General features: G+C 37.4%; 1 protein-coding gene and 1 pseudogene across 8 annotated transcripts in view; both read right to left on the minus strand.

The window, feature by feature from the left end:
- LOC139964853 (protein PTHB1-like) overlaps positions 1–18,925 on the minus strand; it is a 67,221-nt gene that overhangs the window by 10,088 nt on the left and 38,208 nt on the right. For 6 of the 8 annotated variants that reach the window (XM_071966882.1, XM_071966880.1, XM_071966885.1 and 3 more), the window contains 12 exons: positions 16,244–16,497; positions 15,210–15,297; positions 14,723–14,818; positions 14,063–14,192; positions 12,507–12,688; positions 12,223–12,299; positions 11,835–11,867; positions 9,956–10,012; positions 8,960–9,062; positions 8,501–8,608; positions 1,693–1,833; positions 953–1,048 (listed from right to left, as the gene is read on the minus strand). In XM_071966882.1, coding sequence (XP_071822983.1) covers positions 953–1,048; positions 1,693–1,833; positions 8,501–8,608; positions 8,960–9,062; positions 9,956–10,012; positions 11,835–11,867; positions 12,223–12,299; positions 12,507–12,688; positions 14,063–14,192; positions 14,723–14,818; positions 15,210–15,297; positions 16,244–16,497 — 1,365 coding nt within the window. Of the gene's footprint in view, positions 1–952; positions 1,049–1,692; positions 1,834–8,500; positions 8,609–8,959; positions 9,063–9,955; positions 10,013–11,405; positions 11,430–11,834; positions 11,868–12,222; positions 12,300–12,506; positions 12,689–14,062; positions 14,193–14,722; positions 14,819–15,209; positions 15,298–16,243; positions 16,498–18,925 lie in introns of all 8 variants that reach the window. The other 2 variants (XM_071966878.1, XM_071966884.1) reach the window with 2 other exon arrangements.
- LOC139964854 (zinc finger protein 862-like) lies at positions 2,318–8,474 on the minus strand (annotated as a pseudogene).

Raw genomic sequence — 18,925 nt, forward strand, 5'->3', positions numbered from 1 at the left:
CCATTATGACACAGTGGATTTAGTACATTATTACATAGCGGGAGTTTGTACATTATTACATAGTGGGGATTAGTACATTATAACACATTTGGATCAGTACATTATTACATAGTAGGGATAAGTACACTATCACATAGTGGAGGTCAAGCCATTATGACACAGTGGATTTAGTACATTATTACATAGCGGGAGTCTGTACATTATTACATAGTGGGGATTAGTACATTATAACACATTTGGATTAGTACATTATCACATAGTAGGGATAAGTACACTATCACATAGTGGAGGTCAAGCCATTATGACACAGTGGATTTAGTACATTATTACAGTGTGGGGATCAGTACATTATAACACATTTGGATCAGTACATTATCACATAGTAGGGATAAGTACACTATCACATAGTGGAGGTCAAGCCATTATGACACAGTGGATTTAGTACATTATTACATAGCGGGAGTCTGTACATTATTACATAATGGGGATTAGTACATTATAACACATTTGGATTAGTACATCATTACATAGTAGGGATAAGTACACTATTACATAGTGGTGGTCAAGTCATTATGACACAGTGGATTTAGTACATTATTACATAGCAGGAGCCTGTACATTATAACATAGTGGGATCAGTACACTATAACATAGTGGGGATCAGTACATTATAACATAGCAGGGATAAGTACACTATCACATAGTGGTGGTCAAGTCATTATTACAAAGTAGATTTGGTACATTATTACAGTGTGGGGATCAGTCCATTATAACATATTGGGATCAGTACACTATAACACAGTGGGGATCAGTATATTAATACATATTGGGATCAGTACGTTATAACATAGCAGTGGTCTGTACATCATTACATAGCAGGGGTTAGTTCATTATTCCATACGGGGGGGGGGGGGGTGGTCCTTGAATTGGGCTAATTGAATGTGTAACTTACGTGATGATTTAGATGACAATAATGTCACCATGGGACCTCCTAGGATCCGGAAACCAACAGCATTCTCAGAGCCAGCCCCATCTCCGGTTATATAATCTGCAATGATAGATACCAAGGTAAGTGAACAAAGTAACTATGCTCCATCTCCACCCCCCCCCCCCCCACCCACCACTCTACATATGGCACCAAGAGCCAGGTCTGGTGACAATTCGTATTGAGTATTTGATGAAGATACGGTGCTCTTCATCCATTATTTCCCTTCGCCCTCTAATTGACCCTGGCCCTAGTCTGTTGAACCCCTCTCATCAGGCCTGTTCCATCCCATCTGCCTCTCTTTCCCTTAACTAATGTATGAACTACATTCCCTTAACTAATTGTATATATTGAAGAAAACTAACCTGGAAAGAGAGTTTGTAGGTTAACACATATCCATTATTTCCCTACGCCCCCTAATTGACCCTGGGCCCTAGCCCACAACACCCCTTCTCATCAGGTCTGTTCCATCCCATCTGGTTCTCTTTCCCTTAACTAATGTATTAACTACATTCCCTTAACTAATTGTATATATTGTAGAAACCTTACCTGGAAAGAGAGTTTGTAGGTTAACACATATCCATTATTTCCCTACGCCCCCTAATTGACCCTGGGCCCTAGCCCACAACACCCCTTCTCATCAGGTGTGTTCCATTCCCATCTGGTTCTCTTTCCCTTAACTAATGTATATATTGTAGAAACCTTACCTGGAAAGAGAGTTTGTAGGTTAACACAGCTCTTGTTGTTGTCTAGAGTTAACTTGTAGGTAGAATTCTTGAGGGGGGCCACTGGTTTACATACAAGCTTTAAGGGTAGCTTGATATTGCACTGTATCACTCTCGGTGACCCTGGTAAAGGAAACAGAAAGGTGTTGGAAGGTCATCAAACATACCAATGTTATACTACATGTTAAGTTGAAAGCTTGAAATATTCTGACCATCCACAAGAGAAAACACAACATGTACTGTATGTAAACTTTGCTAGTAAGAATCTTTAGTCAATGCATCAATCCTACCCAGATCCTCTTTGGAGGCTGATTCATGTAGTTTATATAAGGTCAAATACCACGAACAAAAGATGATCTTAAATAAAGTATCATTTCTTTCACTTGGTTTATAACTGCAGCAGAATACACAGCTAGATAATACAGTAATTACATATACAACATACTTGTGAAGGAAGTGTTCTAGGAAGTCTTGGGGATTACATAAAATATGAACACACAATCAGAACAAATCAAAACAAACAATCAGAACACACAAACCAGAACAAATCAGATCACACAATCAGAACAAATGAGAACACACAATCAGTACAAATCAGAACACAGGGGTCGAATCTTAGAATATTTACCACTATTCCAGCGGAATAGTGGATTTGAAAATACACTATTCCGTCTCATTTTCCACTATTCCTTTGAAACTATAAAAAGAGAAAAAAGAACACAACAAATTATAGGTTGAGTATTATGTTGGTTTATTGAGAATCATATAAAGTGTTTTGAGGCAAGAAGGCAGGTAACCCAGGACGGAGGTTGTAAAATTTGAAAACGGCAGCTGTATTTAATCATCATCAGAATTATCTTCAGAACCAGAGTCATCTTCGCTACTGGTCGTGCTGTCTTGAGTAGACCTCTGCCTTGGCTTGTATGGCTTATGCCATGGTCGTCTGGTCTTCAACGCACCCTTTAACCACAGATCAATGGCAGCATTGGGGTCGTAGTCTGTGATTTCAGGGCCGTCTATGAATATGCGGAGGAGACTTGTGAGCATAACATCTTTCAGTCTGCTTCGCCAGTCTGTTTTCACATGTTTCATGTAGCTGAAGCCCCTCTCACATTCAGCAGATGTAGCTGGGAGTGACAGCAGCTACAATGTTTTGGTAGTTGGAGCAATCAATTGTGCTGAGCACCTTTCCCCACTTCATTGTTTTAGTCTGTTGAAGTTCATGCTCTTCTTTGCCACCAAGGTTTGGGAAGCTGAAAATAATAAGGAAAACATTAAGTGGCCTGTGCCCACAGACAATGCCATATAAACTTTCCATTATAAAACCATAGCAGTGACAAGGGCTGATCACAATGTATCACCTCAAAATGTTGGTAGTCCTGTTACTCTTTCAATTAGGTTGTGTGTAAGATATGGTGGATACTGAGTTCAACTCTGCAAAATACGACAGTTGGGTTTGGGATGGTTTGATAAAAGCAAAAACTGGTGAGGTGAGTGTTGCCGAGGCGAAGAGTGAGAACAATATCTTCTCTACAAGAGGAGCTGTGGACTGGAATGTTCTTTCCCAGGGTTGAATGGAGTGGAGTCTATTGGAGGTACCAAGGTTTCAGGAAATTTACCAGGAACATTTTAGGTAATTGTAAATTTTACTATGGAAATCAGAGTGTGTGATGGACTTGGTACAATTGGAAATTTGATTTATAGGCTTATATTTATTTATAGGCTTATATAAAGTGTAATACTTTGTTTAAGTAATTTGCTTCTATAAACAACAATCTCAATTGGTGGCTCTCAGCATAAAGCAGGTACATTTATCACAATAAAAATATTAAATTCCTTTTAAAATTTAGAGCTGGTTCAGTTAGCTTAAGGTGAATGGTTTCTGCAAACTATAGGCCTAGCACCTACCGATTATAGATGTCCTTCTTTAAGGCCAGCCACTCTAGTTCAACAGCATCCACAACCACATCTTTGGATTGCAGCATTTTCTCAAAGAAATCAACAATATGCTGTAAATTGTCATCTCCGTACTCTGAAAAATAAATTATTTTGTTCTGTAAAGTTAATCTTCTACTTGTAAAATATCGATAATGTTTATATATATATATATCTCTCTCTCTCTGTAGGTGCAGAGTCTGGAAGAGAAATTGGTGATCAAGACTGGGCCCTTCAGTCACTTCTGTTTAGAGCTGAGCGCATAAACTTGTTGTTACTTAAGCATTATGTATAACAATGTCGTGATAAATCATATTAATGAAATTGATTTTTTTTTTAACAGATAAATAACTTCTTTAATAAATATTCTTATTGACGATCTAATTTATCTTTACAATATGGTAAATTTGTTTAGGAATAAGATGTGTAGGGTACCTTTCATTTCATCTTTAGGTGGCCAGCACTTGAAATTGAGGAAGCCCATGTGAGCAATGATTTCAGCATCAGTTCCAAGTCTGTCATCCAGTTTCTCTTTCACAGTGTCAATTATAGTTGTCACCTGGTTGTCTGTCAAACCTAATCCATGTAGTTTTACTCCAGAGTAGAGGTCTTTACACTCTTTGACTCTTCTCCACTTCGGTCCTGGTCTAGAAATTTAATTAATAAAATAAAACTGATTGTTTTATCTGGAAGTCAAAGATGAATGTTGTACCTGAATATATATTTGAAATAATTTCTACCTAGTTTTCATCTTGTTAAGTTGATCTTTCCCATCGTCAAGCAACTTCATAAGTTCAGCTGGGGAGCAATCCTGCTCTTGTAGCTTGAGAGAGATCATTTTCAAAACCTGCAGTACATCCAACAGAAGGTGCGAACATTGGAGGAATTTCAGCTGTGTCATTTTCTTCAACAGTCTAGATGCTTTCAGCTTCTGTTCCATCCTCACACCATCCTTGCCACCAACAGGGAATCCTTGCATCTAAGAAGGAAAACCATTTAAAAGATGAGAAGAAAATAAATGTACTGTCATTTGAGGATGTTCTTTCTTGAAGGTCGAATATGATTAAGTGAAAAATACATTTTTTCAGAAAGTATAATAAGCTGCTAATTCTTTATATTTTGAATAGTTTATCTGAGGAAACCTGGAAGAAGGGGTGGGGTGGAGGGTCTCGTTTCAGCATCTACTTCCTTATTCTACTCTTTAGTTTACCTTACACCTTTTTTCACTCTTGCCATCTTAGCCCTTCACCTTCACTGGTTACAAGAATTTTATAAGTTCTTTAATAGGCCTATGTTACAAAAAATGTTTTCCTGTAGTAGTGCAGACCTATCAACTCTACTGGTTTTACCAGGAGCCTCCCAGTTTTTTTTTTAAATCTCCGGGCTTAATGAACCATTCTCCAGGTGTTTCCATGTTCATATATTAGCCTACTCTACATTATTTCAGTTGGAAATAACTAAACTCCTTATTTTTTCCTGTTTGGAAAATTTAAAATCTCCCATTTATTGGGACAGAAAGATTGGCAGGTCTGGTAGTGCTTTGAAGGAATTTGAAAGTAATAATTATAATTACCTGTTGAAAATGCTCAATTAAAGCAGGATACATTGAAATAATAACTTCAAGAGCATGGTGAAGATGTGCGACCCATCGAGTTCCAGTAGCTTTGGATGGTACCTGATATTTCACACCAGCGGCGTTGCAAGCTGTTTGCAGGTTTGCCCGGTTAAGGGCACTTTGATGGTAAAACAAGTATACATGTTTAACATGTTCCACCATGTCCCCCACATACTCCAACTTGCCCTTAATGCTGTCTTTTAGGGACAACTCCAGACGATGAGCCATGCAGTGAATGGTCTGTGTAAGGGGCTGGATCTCTTTAAGCCTTGCAGAGACCCCTGTCCTGATGCCAGTCATCACACTAGCACCATCACTGCAAAAGCCGACTAGCTTTGATGCCACTGCCTCCACATCTAAATCACAGTATGTCTGGAGTGTTCCTAAAATTGCCTGCTTGAAGATGTTTTCTGCATTAGCCCTTTCGAGTGACTTGATGGCAAGAAATCTGACATAGACTTCTCCGCAAATGGAGTAACGAACGTAACTAAGTTCAACCTCTTTCACTGACGTATCAGTGCTCCCATCCACCAATACACTGAAAAACTTTGCCTCACCCAGCTGGGACTTAAGCTTGTTGGCCTGCGCATTTGCTATGTACGAAGTGAATATTGCTGCGGACTTGTCATTTTGGTAGCTGGTCCCAATATCTAATCCTTTCTTTTTATCCAGTTCACAATGCCACGGAAAATCTGTGAAAGGACGACCATGTTTCACTAGCGCCTGACATGTACGGAACAGGTGACCCATTTGACAAACTTGGCGAGCATTTAGTTGTTTTAAAACCTTCTCAGCAACTGACTGGCCTTCAGGAATTTGGGCAGCTTTCTCAATCCCCTCAATTTTTGCATGTTCCTTTGACACCGAATGGGCCTTTATTGAACAAAGGGCAAAGTTACTGGTTCCAAGATAAAAGGCTCCTTGTTTGTTTGCTATTCCAGGTTTTTCGATGCAAATGTCACAAAACATTTTATTGGTTTCCTTATTGTACGAAACCCAAGGAAATGTGGATTTCCAAGAAGGCAGGAATTTTCTTTCTCTTTTATCCTTGTCATATTCAGTGTCTCTTTCCCTCTTATCTAATTTTGTTTTTTTGCATGGTGGCTGCATATTAGGCAAAAAACGCCACATCTTTAGCCCTCAGCTTAATAACCTGATTATTCTGAATGCAATGTAGGATTTTCACGGTCGTCCGAGACGACTAGAAATTACGTCAGACTTTTTACTCTTTTAAATGTGCTTTGTAGTCCTTCGAACGACCCAAATGAAATGAAGGATTGGGAGAATAATTGATCCTGATTATATGTCAATTCAATTTAATAGTTTCTGAATAACCCCCAAACCATACATACATTATTTAAAAACACGCGCGATATATTAACTTTGCAACATCGTTAGCAAAAATCGGGGAAAACAAAAGAGACTCATGTAATTGTAAATGTCAGTGCAATTCATTATAAACGGTGTTGTAACAACAGTCGATAAGATACTGACAGTCTATATGCCGCGTGAAAATGTATTGCTGTACGTACGCGCGTGAGCTGTACAGTAGTAAACAATCTAAATCCTACCTATACTTGAACGATAAATTGTTTATCATTCTAGTTGGTAGGATTTATCTCGTTTACCGTAAACGATACTGTTTGTACGCGACGCACGTGTAGCGTCGTTAGAGGTAATTCGGATACATCACGAAACACATGCATGTTGTGAATATTTTTTAAACCTAAAAATTTCATGATAATTATTTATTGTAGGCCTATAGTAATTTAAGGAGAACAATATCACAGAGAAGTCAGTGAATGTCACATGCAAAGCCTTGAAACCCATATAATACTTGTATAACCACGCGCGGCAATGGCGCAGTTGAACGAAATAAACCCTTCCACAAAGTGGTCTGGTCATGAAGTACTGTCAAGTAACGTTAATCAATAAACTTAAGATTCCGCAACTGTGATTGGCTGTGTACGTAGTACAGCCCGAAACAGGGTGGGAAACTTACGGATATTGTAACTCACTCACGTGTATGCCGCCAAACTTTTGTTGTTACGTGAAAGTGTATTTTGAATGACATATGATGAACGTAATTCGTGTATTGTTTGCAGCAGAACACATTTACAGATATATAGGCTAGGCTAGCGGAACTTGGGCAATAGCCACCTTAGGCTAGGCTATCTTAGGCCGAACGGTGTAATTTTGACGAGATCTCAACTGCAACTCACGTATATATAAAGTTTCGTTTGTATTTCTGGGCAAGTTTTTACGCCCGGTAAACAAATAAAATACAATTTTAGATGGATTTGTCAAAGTTTATTGTTAGCTTTCACTTTTAGCACTATCCATACCGAATACCGATCCCAAGCAACTTGGTATTCCGTTCATGATTTTACTATCGCGGGATAGCGGAATAGCGTAAATTTCGACCCCTGGAACACACAATCAGAACAAATCAGAACACACACATCAGAACACAAAAATCAGAACTAATCATATCACTCACATCAGAACACGCACATCAGAACACATATCAGAACACAAATCAGAACACACATCAGAACACACAATCAGGTACAAATCAGAACACACAATCAGAACAAATCAGAACACACACATCAGAACACAAAAATCAGAACGAATCAGATCACTCACATCAGAATACGCACATCAGAACACACATCAGAACACTCAATCAGGTACAAATCAGAACACACAATCAGGTACAAATCAGAACACACAATCAGGTACAAATCAGAACACACAATCAGGTACAAATCAGAACACACAATCAGGTACAAATCAGAACACACAATCAGGTACAAATCAGAACACACAATCAGGTACAAATCAGAACACACAATCAGGTACAAATCAGAACACACAATCAGAACACACAATCAGAACAAATCAGATAACACACATCAGAACACACATCAGAACACACAAACCATAACACACATCAGAACAAATCAGAACACAAAATAAGAACAAATCAGAACACACACATCAGAACACATATCATCAGAACACACAATCATAACACACACATAGGAACACACAATCAGAACATACAATCAGGTACAAATGAGAACACACAAATCACAACACGCGAATAGAAGTTTACTAAAGGTTCTGTTTCATTCTTATAGAGCGGTCAAATCCAACTTTTCAAAGTCACCTTTACAAACTTACATTTACAAAACTGATAGACATAAGGAAGGATTGCTTTATGGTCTCCCCTACCTGAAGGCAGATAGTAAGTAGCTGTTGCCATGGCAATGAGGTTAGCAGGCAGCGAGTTTCCTCGCATAAAGAATGAAACCAGCACTTCTGAGGGGTTGGAGTCATCTCCTGAAGAATAAAGACATTCCATTACCATTGTAAAGAACAAATTAAGTCACATACCCAAATTAAGATTGCATATTTCAGAAAACAATTATTGCAAATATGTTTGCTAAATAATTACATCACAGATGAATCTTTCAAATTAAGAAATGGACAATAAAACACCATGACAAAGGTCTGGTGCATATCATCATGAAACAGGAGTTTAATCTTTAACTGAGAACTCTGATTGTTACAAAATTTTCAATGTTTTACTTAAGGTTTATCCACAGAAACTGACACTCAATGAAGGTAAATATAAAGATTCAAAATGAGGTCAATTTGTTTGTCTGATTCCAACACAGGTTTTAAACTTACCTACATATGGAATGGTAAATGTCCCTTGATTCGCAGAGATAGGGAACGGACTGAATATTAGTAAACGGACATTTTGTAATCCTGACCTACTCGATAAGGAGATCTACGAAGAAAGGAAAATAGACAGATGTAGAAATAACATTGTTTAGTGCTCAAAGCAAATAAATCAAAAGTTAACAATGCAATACGGCATGTTTATTCTTTACTAATGTTAACAAGATTCCAGTAAAAGGAAACAATGTTGCAATAGTTTCATAACTGGTTCATAACTAGAAATTTATTTAAATGCTGTATGTGCCATCACACATGTAAATGATAACAGGAAACCATAGATGTAATGGATTGGTGAATACAAGGTTTGGGCCAGTCAACCGTCCTCAAACAAGTCCAGTGTCTGGCACCTCATGGTTACTCATGCTGTGTTTAACTTGTAAAAAAAGTCCGGTGTCTGCCACCTCACGGTTACTCATGCTGTTTATACTCATGAAACAAGTGCGATGTCTGGCACCTCATGGTTACTCATGCTGTGTTTACTCGTAAAACAAGTCCGGTGTCTGCCACCTCACGGTTACTCATGCTGTTTATACTCATGAAACAAGTGTGGTGTCTGGCACCTCATGGTTGCTCATGCTGTTTACTCATGAAACAAGTGCAGTGTCTGGCACCTCATGGTTGCTCATGCTGTTTACTCATGAAACAAGTGCGGTGTCTGCCACCTCACAGTTAGTCATGCTGCTTATACTCATGAAACAAGTCTGGTGTCTGGCACCTCATGGTTGCTCATGCTGTTTACTCATGAAACAAGTGCGGTGTCTGGCACCTCATGGTTACTCATGCTGTTTATACTCATGAAACAAGTGCGGTGTCTGCCACCTCACAGTTACTCATGCTGTTTTTACTCATGAACAAGTCCAGGTGTTTGGCACCTCACGGTTACTCATACTTGTAAAACAAGAACGGTGTCTGCCACAGGTAAAAAAGAAAACCAATATTTACCTTTACAGTCAGAGATGGCATCGGATCTTGATCCTTCACTCCATCCTCTGGTGAAATCTACCAGAGAGCAAAAATTAAATAGACAAATGTTGTAAGGATAGCTAAGACCAGTATTTTAATTAATTATTAAATACTATCATTCCTTTGAAATTGCAACCTCTCACTTATTTAAGAAAACATAAACTTGCATAATGATGTTGCCAGAAATGAAAACTAATTTGTAGTATTAAACATTCTGTAGAATGTATATTCCGTGTCCATTCCACACAGTTATTCCAACATATTAACTAACTTTACATTTAATCAGATCCACATTAAAACTTATAAAAGTGTTCACTTCCAATTTACTACAGAAAAATTGTCCTTTTGAAAATATCTGATTTTGATCAAGCAATCAGAGATTGTGAGAGTAGCCCAATTGACTGCAATGCTGTCAAACATTACCCAAAATGGTTGACTTGGAAAGAACAGAACATAATACTTATAGTGTAAGGGGAAGCTAAGAACCAGAATGTAGGACTGTACACTATACCGACATGCTGTCATCTACCCACCAAACATGAATATATGCATTGAAAAATAAAACAGCGCTTGCTGTGTTTCAAAGCAAAATACAACGGGAAAAGTGGAAGAAAAGTCTCAGCAGAAATGAAAACAGAAAAAGAGAGCGAAATGTGGGCACAAAGTTCCTAGTTAATTAATAATGCCAACTTACCCAGAAATTCAAAACATATTGTAGTTTAATTGTATAAGATGATATTACATTATATGTTTAAGTATTGCAAATGCATTGATTCTGGACTGCATTTGATTGTTATTTTGAATTTCTCTATTGCAAGTGCAAATAACGTGCAATGCACATTATATTTTGTTAACATCTGATATTGTTTTGTATTATGCTGTATTGTACATACTGTATTGTGTTGTAGTACATTGTATTATATTATATATATTGCATTGTATTATAATGTGTTATATTGTATTATATTGCATTGTATCATATTGTATTTTATTAGTGTTCTATTGTATTATACTGTATTGTGTTATATTGTGTTCTATTGTATTATACTGTATTGTAATATATTGTATTATAATGTGTTATATTGTATAATAATGTATTGTATCATATTGTATTATATTATAGTGTGTTCTATTGTATTATATTGTATTGTGTTCTATTGTATTATACTCTATTGTACTATATTGTGTTCTATTGTATTATATTGTATTGTATTCTATTGTACTGTTATGTACTATATTGTGTATCATATTCTATTGATTATATTGGATTGCATTACTTTGCTGTGTTATGTTGTGTTGTGCATTTTAAGGTTACATTTTATTCCAATTCCATCTATACTAACTCAAAAACAGAACAAATGTAAAGCACACTAAATTCTACTGAGAAGAAAACTAAGAACCAACTCTGGTCTACAGAATTAAAAAATACCTTCTCCTCCACTTGTGAATGTTCCTAGATGGCATGCAAATATTAAACAAGATTACATCAAAGGTTTAGTGCATTCAATATCTTCCAACAGAACCAAAGAAAGAAAAACCCAAATCAATAATCCAAGCAAATTTTTTCTCAAGATTATGTGTAATCACACACATAACATTAAACTGGTAGTCTGCAGTATTGACTGGAAACAAGAACGGCAAACAGGGCACAAAAACTGAATATATTAAACCAAAATTATCATCAAAATTTGACATCAAATTAAATTGACTCATTGAAACCAAGAACTGTTTCAATAGCCACTCACTTAGGCCTCAGCTGTTTAATAATTCAAACAATAACGCAAGCTAATATTAAATGAACAAAAAATAAAGAATGAAAAGGTGGAATGATTAACTTTATCTGCAAACCTTCTCTTACCTCCACAGAACTTGATAACAAATATTCACAAACCTTTAACATAAAAATTAAAACTACAAATTGTGGATGCTTGATAAAGACGGTACATCTGCGATCAGTTAGGACGTAGCTCGAATGCTTGATCACAACAACTACCACCCAGAATACTATATGCAAATGAGGCTGGGCATCAGTGTACATTTACCCTGAAAGCCTATCTATGCTATGTAATGCTATACGAGATATTCCCTCAAGTATGTTCTGACATAAATGCAATAGCATGTTATATTGTGCTGACATACCTGGTCAATGTAAACATACATCAATGCTCTTTTAACTTATGAGAGGATTTTAATGGAGTTGTACCTTCAAAGTATTATTTTACTACATTAAAATTTTGCCAACTTACTGAGTTCTTGTCCAGGTTGGATGGGACATGGGCCTTTATGATAAGCTCATCCTGTGTTCCTGTCTTTGGTAAAATGTCTATGGCAAAACAAGACAATAAAATGAGTTTCTGCAATATTTTATACAAAGGTGGATACATTTTAATTTCTATTAATTTTAATCTGAAATACTTCCAGTAAAATATATCCAGTAACAATGACTTAGCAGAGAGTTATAACTTGATTAGTCATAAACACAATACTGACTTGAAGTTAGCAGGTAAATACACTCATTGACTCCTCTTACCTGCTGAGTGAGATAATTCTCTTATTGTCTGCTGGAGTTTCTTCATCTCCTCATCCTGTTCGTCGTAGTTTATTTCTCGAGACTCTGGGGTGGGAACCACTAACAGAGATGGATCTGTTCCCAGGTAGGAACATGCCAGGTGTCCATCCGCATCAAGGCTTGTTATCACACCTTTCAAATCTCTGTGATAAGATGACAAAATATTCACCTGTCAGGCATCGAATGGAAGGGCTTGATAAATTACCATGCACCAGTTAAAAGCCACATATAACAAATATGGAAGAGCATTAACCTGTTTTTATAAGGAATTTAAATTAAAAAAATGTCACTGTGTTGTAACTACTTACGTAAGAGTGTGGGCCATTGAAAAGTGAGCAATTTTACAAATATGATATTAATTTGACATAACAGTTTGCCCTCAGGACTAGTTGGGACCTTGTGTAGGTAACTCAACTGTCTGCCATATATGCATTTTAATAGATGCAGTATTCATTCCTGCATTTTTTGAAATATCTTTTGATCTTTCATTGTCACTGTTGTTAAGTGGTACTGAGTATAGAGATAACTTACTGAAACTGTCCCACTCTCAGAGCTATTGGAGAATACTGAAACTTGGCTGATAACTTACTGAAACTGTCCCACTCTCAGAGCTATTGGAGAATATTGTAACTTGGCTGATAACCTACTGAAACTGTCCCTCTCTCAGAGCTATTGGAGAATACTGTAACTTGGCTGATAACTTACTGAAACTGTCCCACTCTCAGAGCTATTGGAGAATAATGTTACTTGGCTGATAACTTACTGAAACTGTCCCACTCTCAGAGCTATTGGAGAATACTGTAACTTGGCTGATAACTTACTGAAACTGTCCCACTCTCAGAGCTATTGGAGAATACTGTAACTTGGCTGATAACTTACTGAAACTGTCCCACTCTCAGAGCTATTGGAGAATATTGTAACTTGGCTGATAACTTACTGAAACTGTCCCACTCTCAGAGCTATTGGAGAATATTGTAACTTGGCTAATAACTTACTGAAACTGTCCCACTCTCAGAGCTATTGGAGAATATTGTAACTTGGCTGATAACTTACTGAAAGTGTCCCACTCTCAGAGCTATTGGAGAATACTGTAACTTGGCTGATAACTTACTGAAACTGTCCCACTCTCAGAGCTATTGGAGAATACTGTAACTTGGCTGATAACTTACTGAAACTGTCCCACTCTCAGAGCTATTGGAGAATACTGTAACTTGGCTGATAACTTACTGAAACTGTCCCACCCTCAGAGCTATTGGAGAATACTGTAACTTGGCTGATAACTTACTGAAACTGTCCCACTCTCAGAGCTATTGGAGAATATTGTAACTTGGCTGATAACTTACTGAAACTGTCCCACTCTCAGAGCTATTGGAGAATATTGTAACTTGGCTGATAACCTACTGAAACTGTCCCACTCTCAGAGCTATTGGAGAATATTGTAACTTGGCTGATAACTTACTGAAAGTGTCCCACTCTCAGAGCTATTGGAGAATATTGTAACTTGGCTAATAACTTACTGAAACTGTCCCACTCTCAGAGCTATTGGAGAATACTGTAATTTGGCTGCCCATTTTAAAGTTACTCCACTGTATACCATTATCTGTCCTGTTTGAGTCCCCACCAGGTAAAGGAGCTGGTCTTCTGAAACTGATGAAGAAACAAACAGACGAAGATGAAAGACTATAGGAGAATAGAGAGGCCTGTAGGAGAACTCAGATTGAAAAGTTACCCCCCCCCCCACACCCATACTACCAGAAAGATGTAATTACTTATTAAATCTCAAAACTAATTGATAAATGTAAATCTCAGAGCAGTGTACAATTCAAATTACACTGTCCTATAATATACGATTAAGTGATTGATGATTCTGTCTTTGTAATAAATTATGCAAATTAATCAGACTCTGTGAAAGACAAGTAAATGCCTGTCAACTATTAGTTTAAAAAACCTCAAAATTACAGAGTACATGTAATTCAACCACAAAAATTTCAGATACAAACTGAGCAACCACTGTTAACCTCTCCTAAATGGTTATGTTATCCCAGACACCAATGCTCCCCCCCCCATTTCCCCTAAGAATCATTACAAACTATATCTAACATAAATAGCACAACATAATAGTACCACATGAGGACAATGGATCCTCTCTAAATGAAAATAACTTGGATATGATTTACCTGAAGCATTTGGATAAAAGCAAACTGGGTTATATTCTAACTTCTTCATAAACTTCAGAGTACCATTGTCTTTTAAACAATAGACTGATCTTTCTCCTGAAAAACAAAAGCATGAAAAGGTTTTTATTATTACCAGTGGTGGCTCGGTCTTAATTCTTCTGAAGACAATTTCAGAACCGTTTATATCCTATATACATTTGGTCAACAGATTAATTAACTATCCAGCAAATACAACAAGCAAACTGGCTATTAAAGATATAAAAGTACAATTTGTCCAGTAAAATATAAGACATGAAATGTTTATTTCTTGTTTTGCTTGCTATTCAGTCACACTAAGTTTATTGACACTGTACGTAACAGGAACATTGTCATCGACTGATTAAGACATTTGGCAGCAAAAATGTATACAACTTACATAGGACACACTCACCTAACACAAGGATTACAGGTGAACCATTAATAATGAACTTACATAGGACATACTCACCTAACACAAGGATTACGGGTGAACCATTAATAATAGGAGCGATGGTAACATCCAGCACTGGTTCACCTAAATTATACATCCAATCAACCTATAAAGACAGAAAAGATTGGCTGTCTCAAATGTAGCAGGAAGTGAATGTTTTAATAATTGCTACAATTCCAGAAATTACTAGCAATGACACGTATAGCATACTGGTTACATATAGGCACTAACATATATCACACACTGATGTCTTTGTATCTGAAATACACAGTTCTCATACTTGGTTTGATATGAATGTACAGTGCATTTATTGAAGTTCAATCAATGATGATATCATTGATTATGGAAATGCATAAGGATACCTCAAAATCACAAATAAATATAAAATACAGTTAAATGTACGATGATATCACTGGTTACTGACATGTCATATCTCAAAATTGTGCAAATCAGCAGATACTGATATCACTGAATCTACTTCAAACACATACTGACAAATAAATATAACATACAGTCAATACCATGATGATATCACTGATTACTGATATGTGGTATCTTCAAATTGGGAAAGTCTGCATAAGCTGATGTCACTGAATCTAGTTCAAACACATACTGACAAATAAAAATAAAATACAGTTAAATATATGATGATATCACTGACTACTAATATGTGATATATCAAGATAGTGCAAGACAGCATATACTAATATCAGTGTTCTAATTCATACTGACAAATCTATACCTAGAAATTCAATGTATTTGATACATCACTGAATCACTGCATCATAACAAAAATAAACAGATATCATTTATAGCTGGAATGTAAACTGCATTGAAATTGAATTTCAGACATGCTGATATGTCAACGATAACTGAGATGCATATATACTGGAATCTCAATATACTGAATACAATGTAAACTGACATCAGTTTATCTCCTACTAAGCAAATCAATTTACTGAAAAATTGAATGAAATCTAAACTGATACCTCCTACAATACTGATATCTGTAATCAATTCTAACATCTTTCAAGTTTAATATCAATACAAACCGTTATCTTTTTTCCAACTGCGACCTTCTGCGAATCTTCCTTGGAGTCCGCATCCTGAGCCACCGCTAGGACTTGGTACTTGTAGCTCTCTACCTGCCAACTTGAGGACACAGTTATGAAAGAATCCGTTCTTGGGATGTAACAGATTGGACCAGGAAGTAAGAAATTAGGCAGAAATCGAGTGAAAGCAAAACTCTCCTGTTCAAAGAATGAAACAGTGCCATCGAGTGACTGGACACAAAGGAAATCTTTGCCTAGAAAAGAGAAATTGATCATTAATAAATTCATATGCATGATAAATATATTTTTATATCTGGATATTTTGCACACTAAGTGAATTATCAACTCCAAATGAGATTTATCAAGTTTCATCTGTGATGCTAGAACATTAATGTTGTAGTTCAAGTGACTTTTACCATCATTGGTCACACACCATGTAGGAAGGCCATGTCATGTTGCCTGCATCTATTAGTTACAGAAATTACCCGATTTTTAACTGTTATTCTAACTGATAACAAAAACTTTATTGAAATTATGGAAGTTTTGTCGGAAATTTAAATCCCACACCTTTTGAAGAAACTTTTGGGTTTAGTCCTACTTTGCCCTAGCATGACTTATGGCCTTATTTATGTGACACTAGTCAAATTGTCGAAACTCCAGAAAGAAAACTGACCGACTGCTGTCATTGGCAGAATACATCAATGGTGTAAGAGATCCGTTCAGACATTCCCTTTAAAACTGAACCAAAAGTAAAGGAAAGTTGCTTTGATAATAAATCTTGGAGTGACATCAGATATCCAGAGAATCCTTGTCCCATATCTGCAATGCTACACTGATAACATTAAGAGGTCAGTCTCTTGTCTCACATCTGCAATGCTACACTGATAACATTCAGCAGGTCAGTCTCTTGTCTTACATCTGCAATGCTACACTGATAACATTCAGCAGGTCAGTCTCTTGTCTCACATATGCAATGCTACTCCGATAACATTCAGCAGGTCAGTCTTTTGTCTCACATCTGCAATGCTACACTGATAACATTCAGCTGGTCAGTCTCTTGCCTCACATCTGCAATGCTACTCTGATAACATTCAGCAGGTCAGTCTCTTGTCTCACATCTGCAATGCTACTCCGATAACATTCAGCAGGTCAGTCTCTTGTCTCACATCTGCAATGCTATACTGATAACATTCAGCAGGTCAGTCTCTTGTCTCACATCTGCAATGCTACACTGATAATATTCAGCAGGTCAGTCTCTTGTCCCACATCTGCAATGCTACCCTGATAACATTCAGCAGGTCAGTCTCTTGTCTCACATCTGCAATGCTACTTCCATAACATTCAGCAGGTCAGTCTCTTGTCTCACATCTACAATGCTACTCTGATAACATTCACCAGGTCAGTCTCTTGTCTCACATCTGGAATGCTACTCTGATAACACTCAGCAGGTCAGGCTCTTGTCTCACATCTGCAATGCTACACTGATAACATTCAGCAGGTCATTCTCTTGTCTCACATCTGCAATGCTACTCCGATAACATTCAGCAGGTCAGTCTCTTGTCTCACATCTGCAATGCTACACTGATAACATTCAGCAGGTCAGTCTCTTGTCTCACATCTGCAATGCTACCCTGATAACATTCAGCAGGTCAGTCTCTTGTCTCACATCTGCAATGCTAAACTGATAACATTCAGCAGGTCAGTCTCTTGTCTCACATCTGCAATGCTACTCTGATAACATTCAGCAGGTCAGTCTCTTGTCCCACATGTGCAATGCTACTCTGATAACATTCAGCAGGTCAGTCTCTTGTCTCACATCTGCAATGCTACTTCCATAACATTCAGCAGGTCAGTCTCTTGTCTCACATCTGCAATGCTACTCTGATAACATTCAGCAGGTCAGTCTCTTGTCCCACATCTGCAATGCTACTCCGATAACATTCAGCAGGTCAGTCTCTTGTCTCACATCTGCAATGCTACTTTGATAACATTCAGCAGGTCAGTCTCTCGTCTCACATCTGCAATGCTACACTGATAACATTCAGCAGGTCAGTCTCTTGTCTCACATCTGCAATGCTACTTCCATAACATTCAGCAGGTCAGTCTCTTGTCTCACATCTGCAATGCTACACTGATAACATTCAGCAGGTCAGTCTCTTGTCTAACATCTGCAATACTACTCCGATAACATTCAGCAGGTCGGTTTCTTGTCTCACATCTGCAATGCTACCCTGATAACATTCAGCAGGTCAGTCTCTTGTCTCACATCTGCAATGTAACTCCAATAACATTCAGCAGGTCAGTCTCTTGTCTCACATCTGCAATGCTACTCTGATAACATTCAGCAGGTCAGTCTCTCGTCTCACATCTGCAATGCTACTCTGATAACATTCAGCAGGTCAGTCTCTTGTCTCACATCTGCAATGCTACTCCGATAACATTCAGCAGGTCAGTCTCTTGTCTCACATCTGCAATGCTACTTCGAAAACATTCAGCAGGTCAGTCTGTTGTCTCACATCTGCAATGCTACTTCGATAACATTCAGCAGGTCAGTCTCTTGTCTCACATCTGCAATGCTCCCCTGATAACATTCAGCAGGTCAGTCTCTTGTCTCACATCTTCAATGCTACTTCCATAACATTCAGCAGGTCAGTCTCTTGTCTCACATCTGCAATGCTCCCC

Source organism: Apostichopus japonicus, chromosome 23, assembly GCF_037975245.1.
Source record: "Apostichopus japonicus isolate 1M-3 chromosome 23, ASM3797524v1, whole genome shotgun sequence".
Classification (NCBI taxonomy): Eukaryota; Metazoa; Echinodermata; class Holothuroidea; order Aspidochirotida; family Stichopodidae; genus Apostichopus; species Apostichopus japonicus.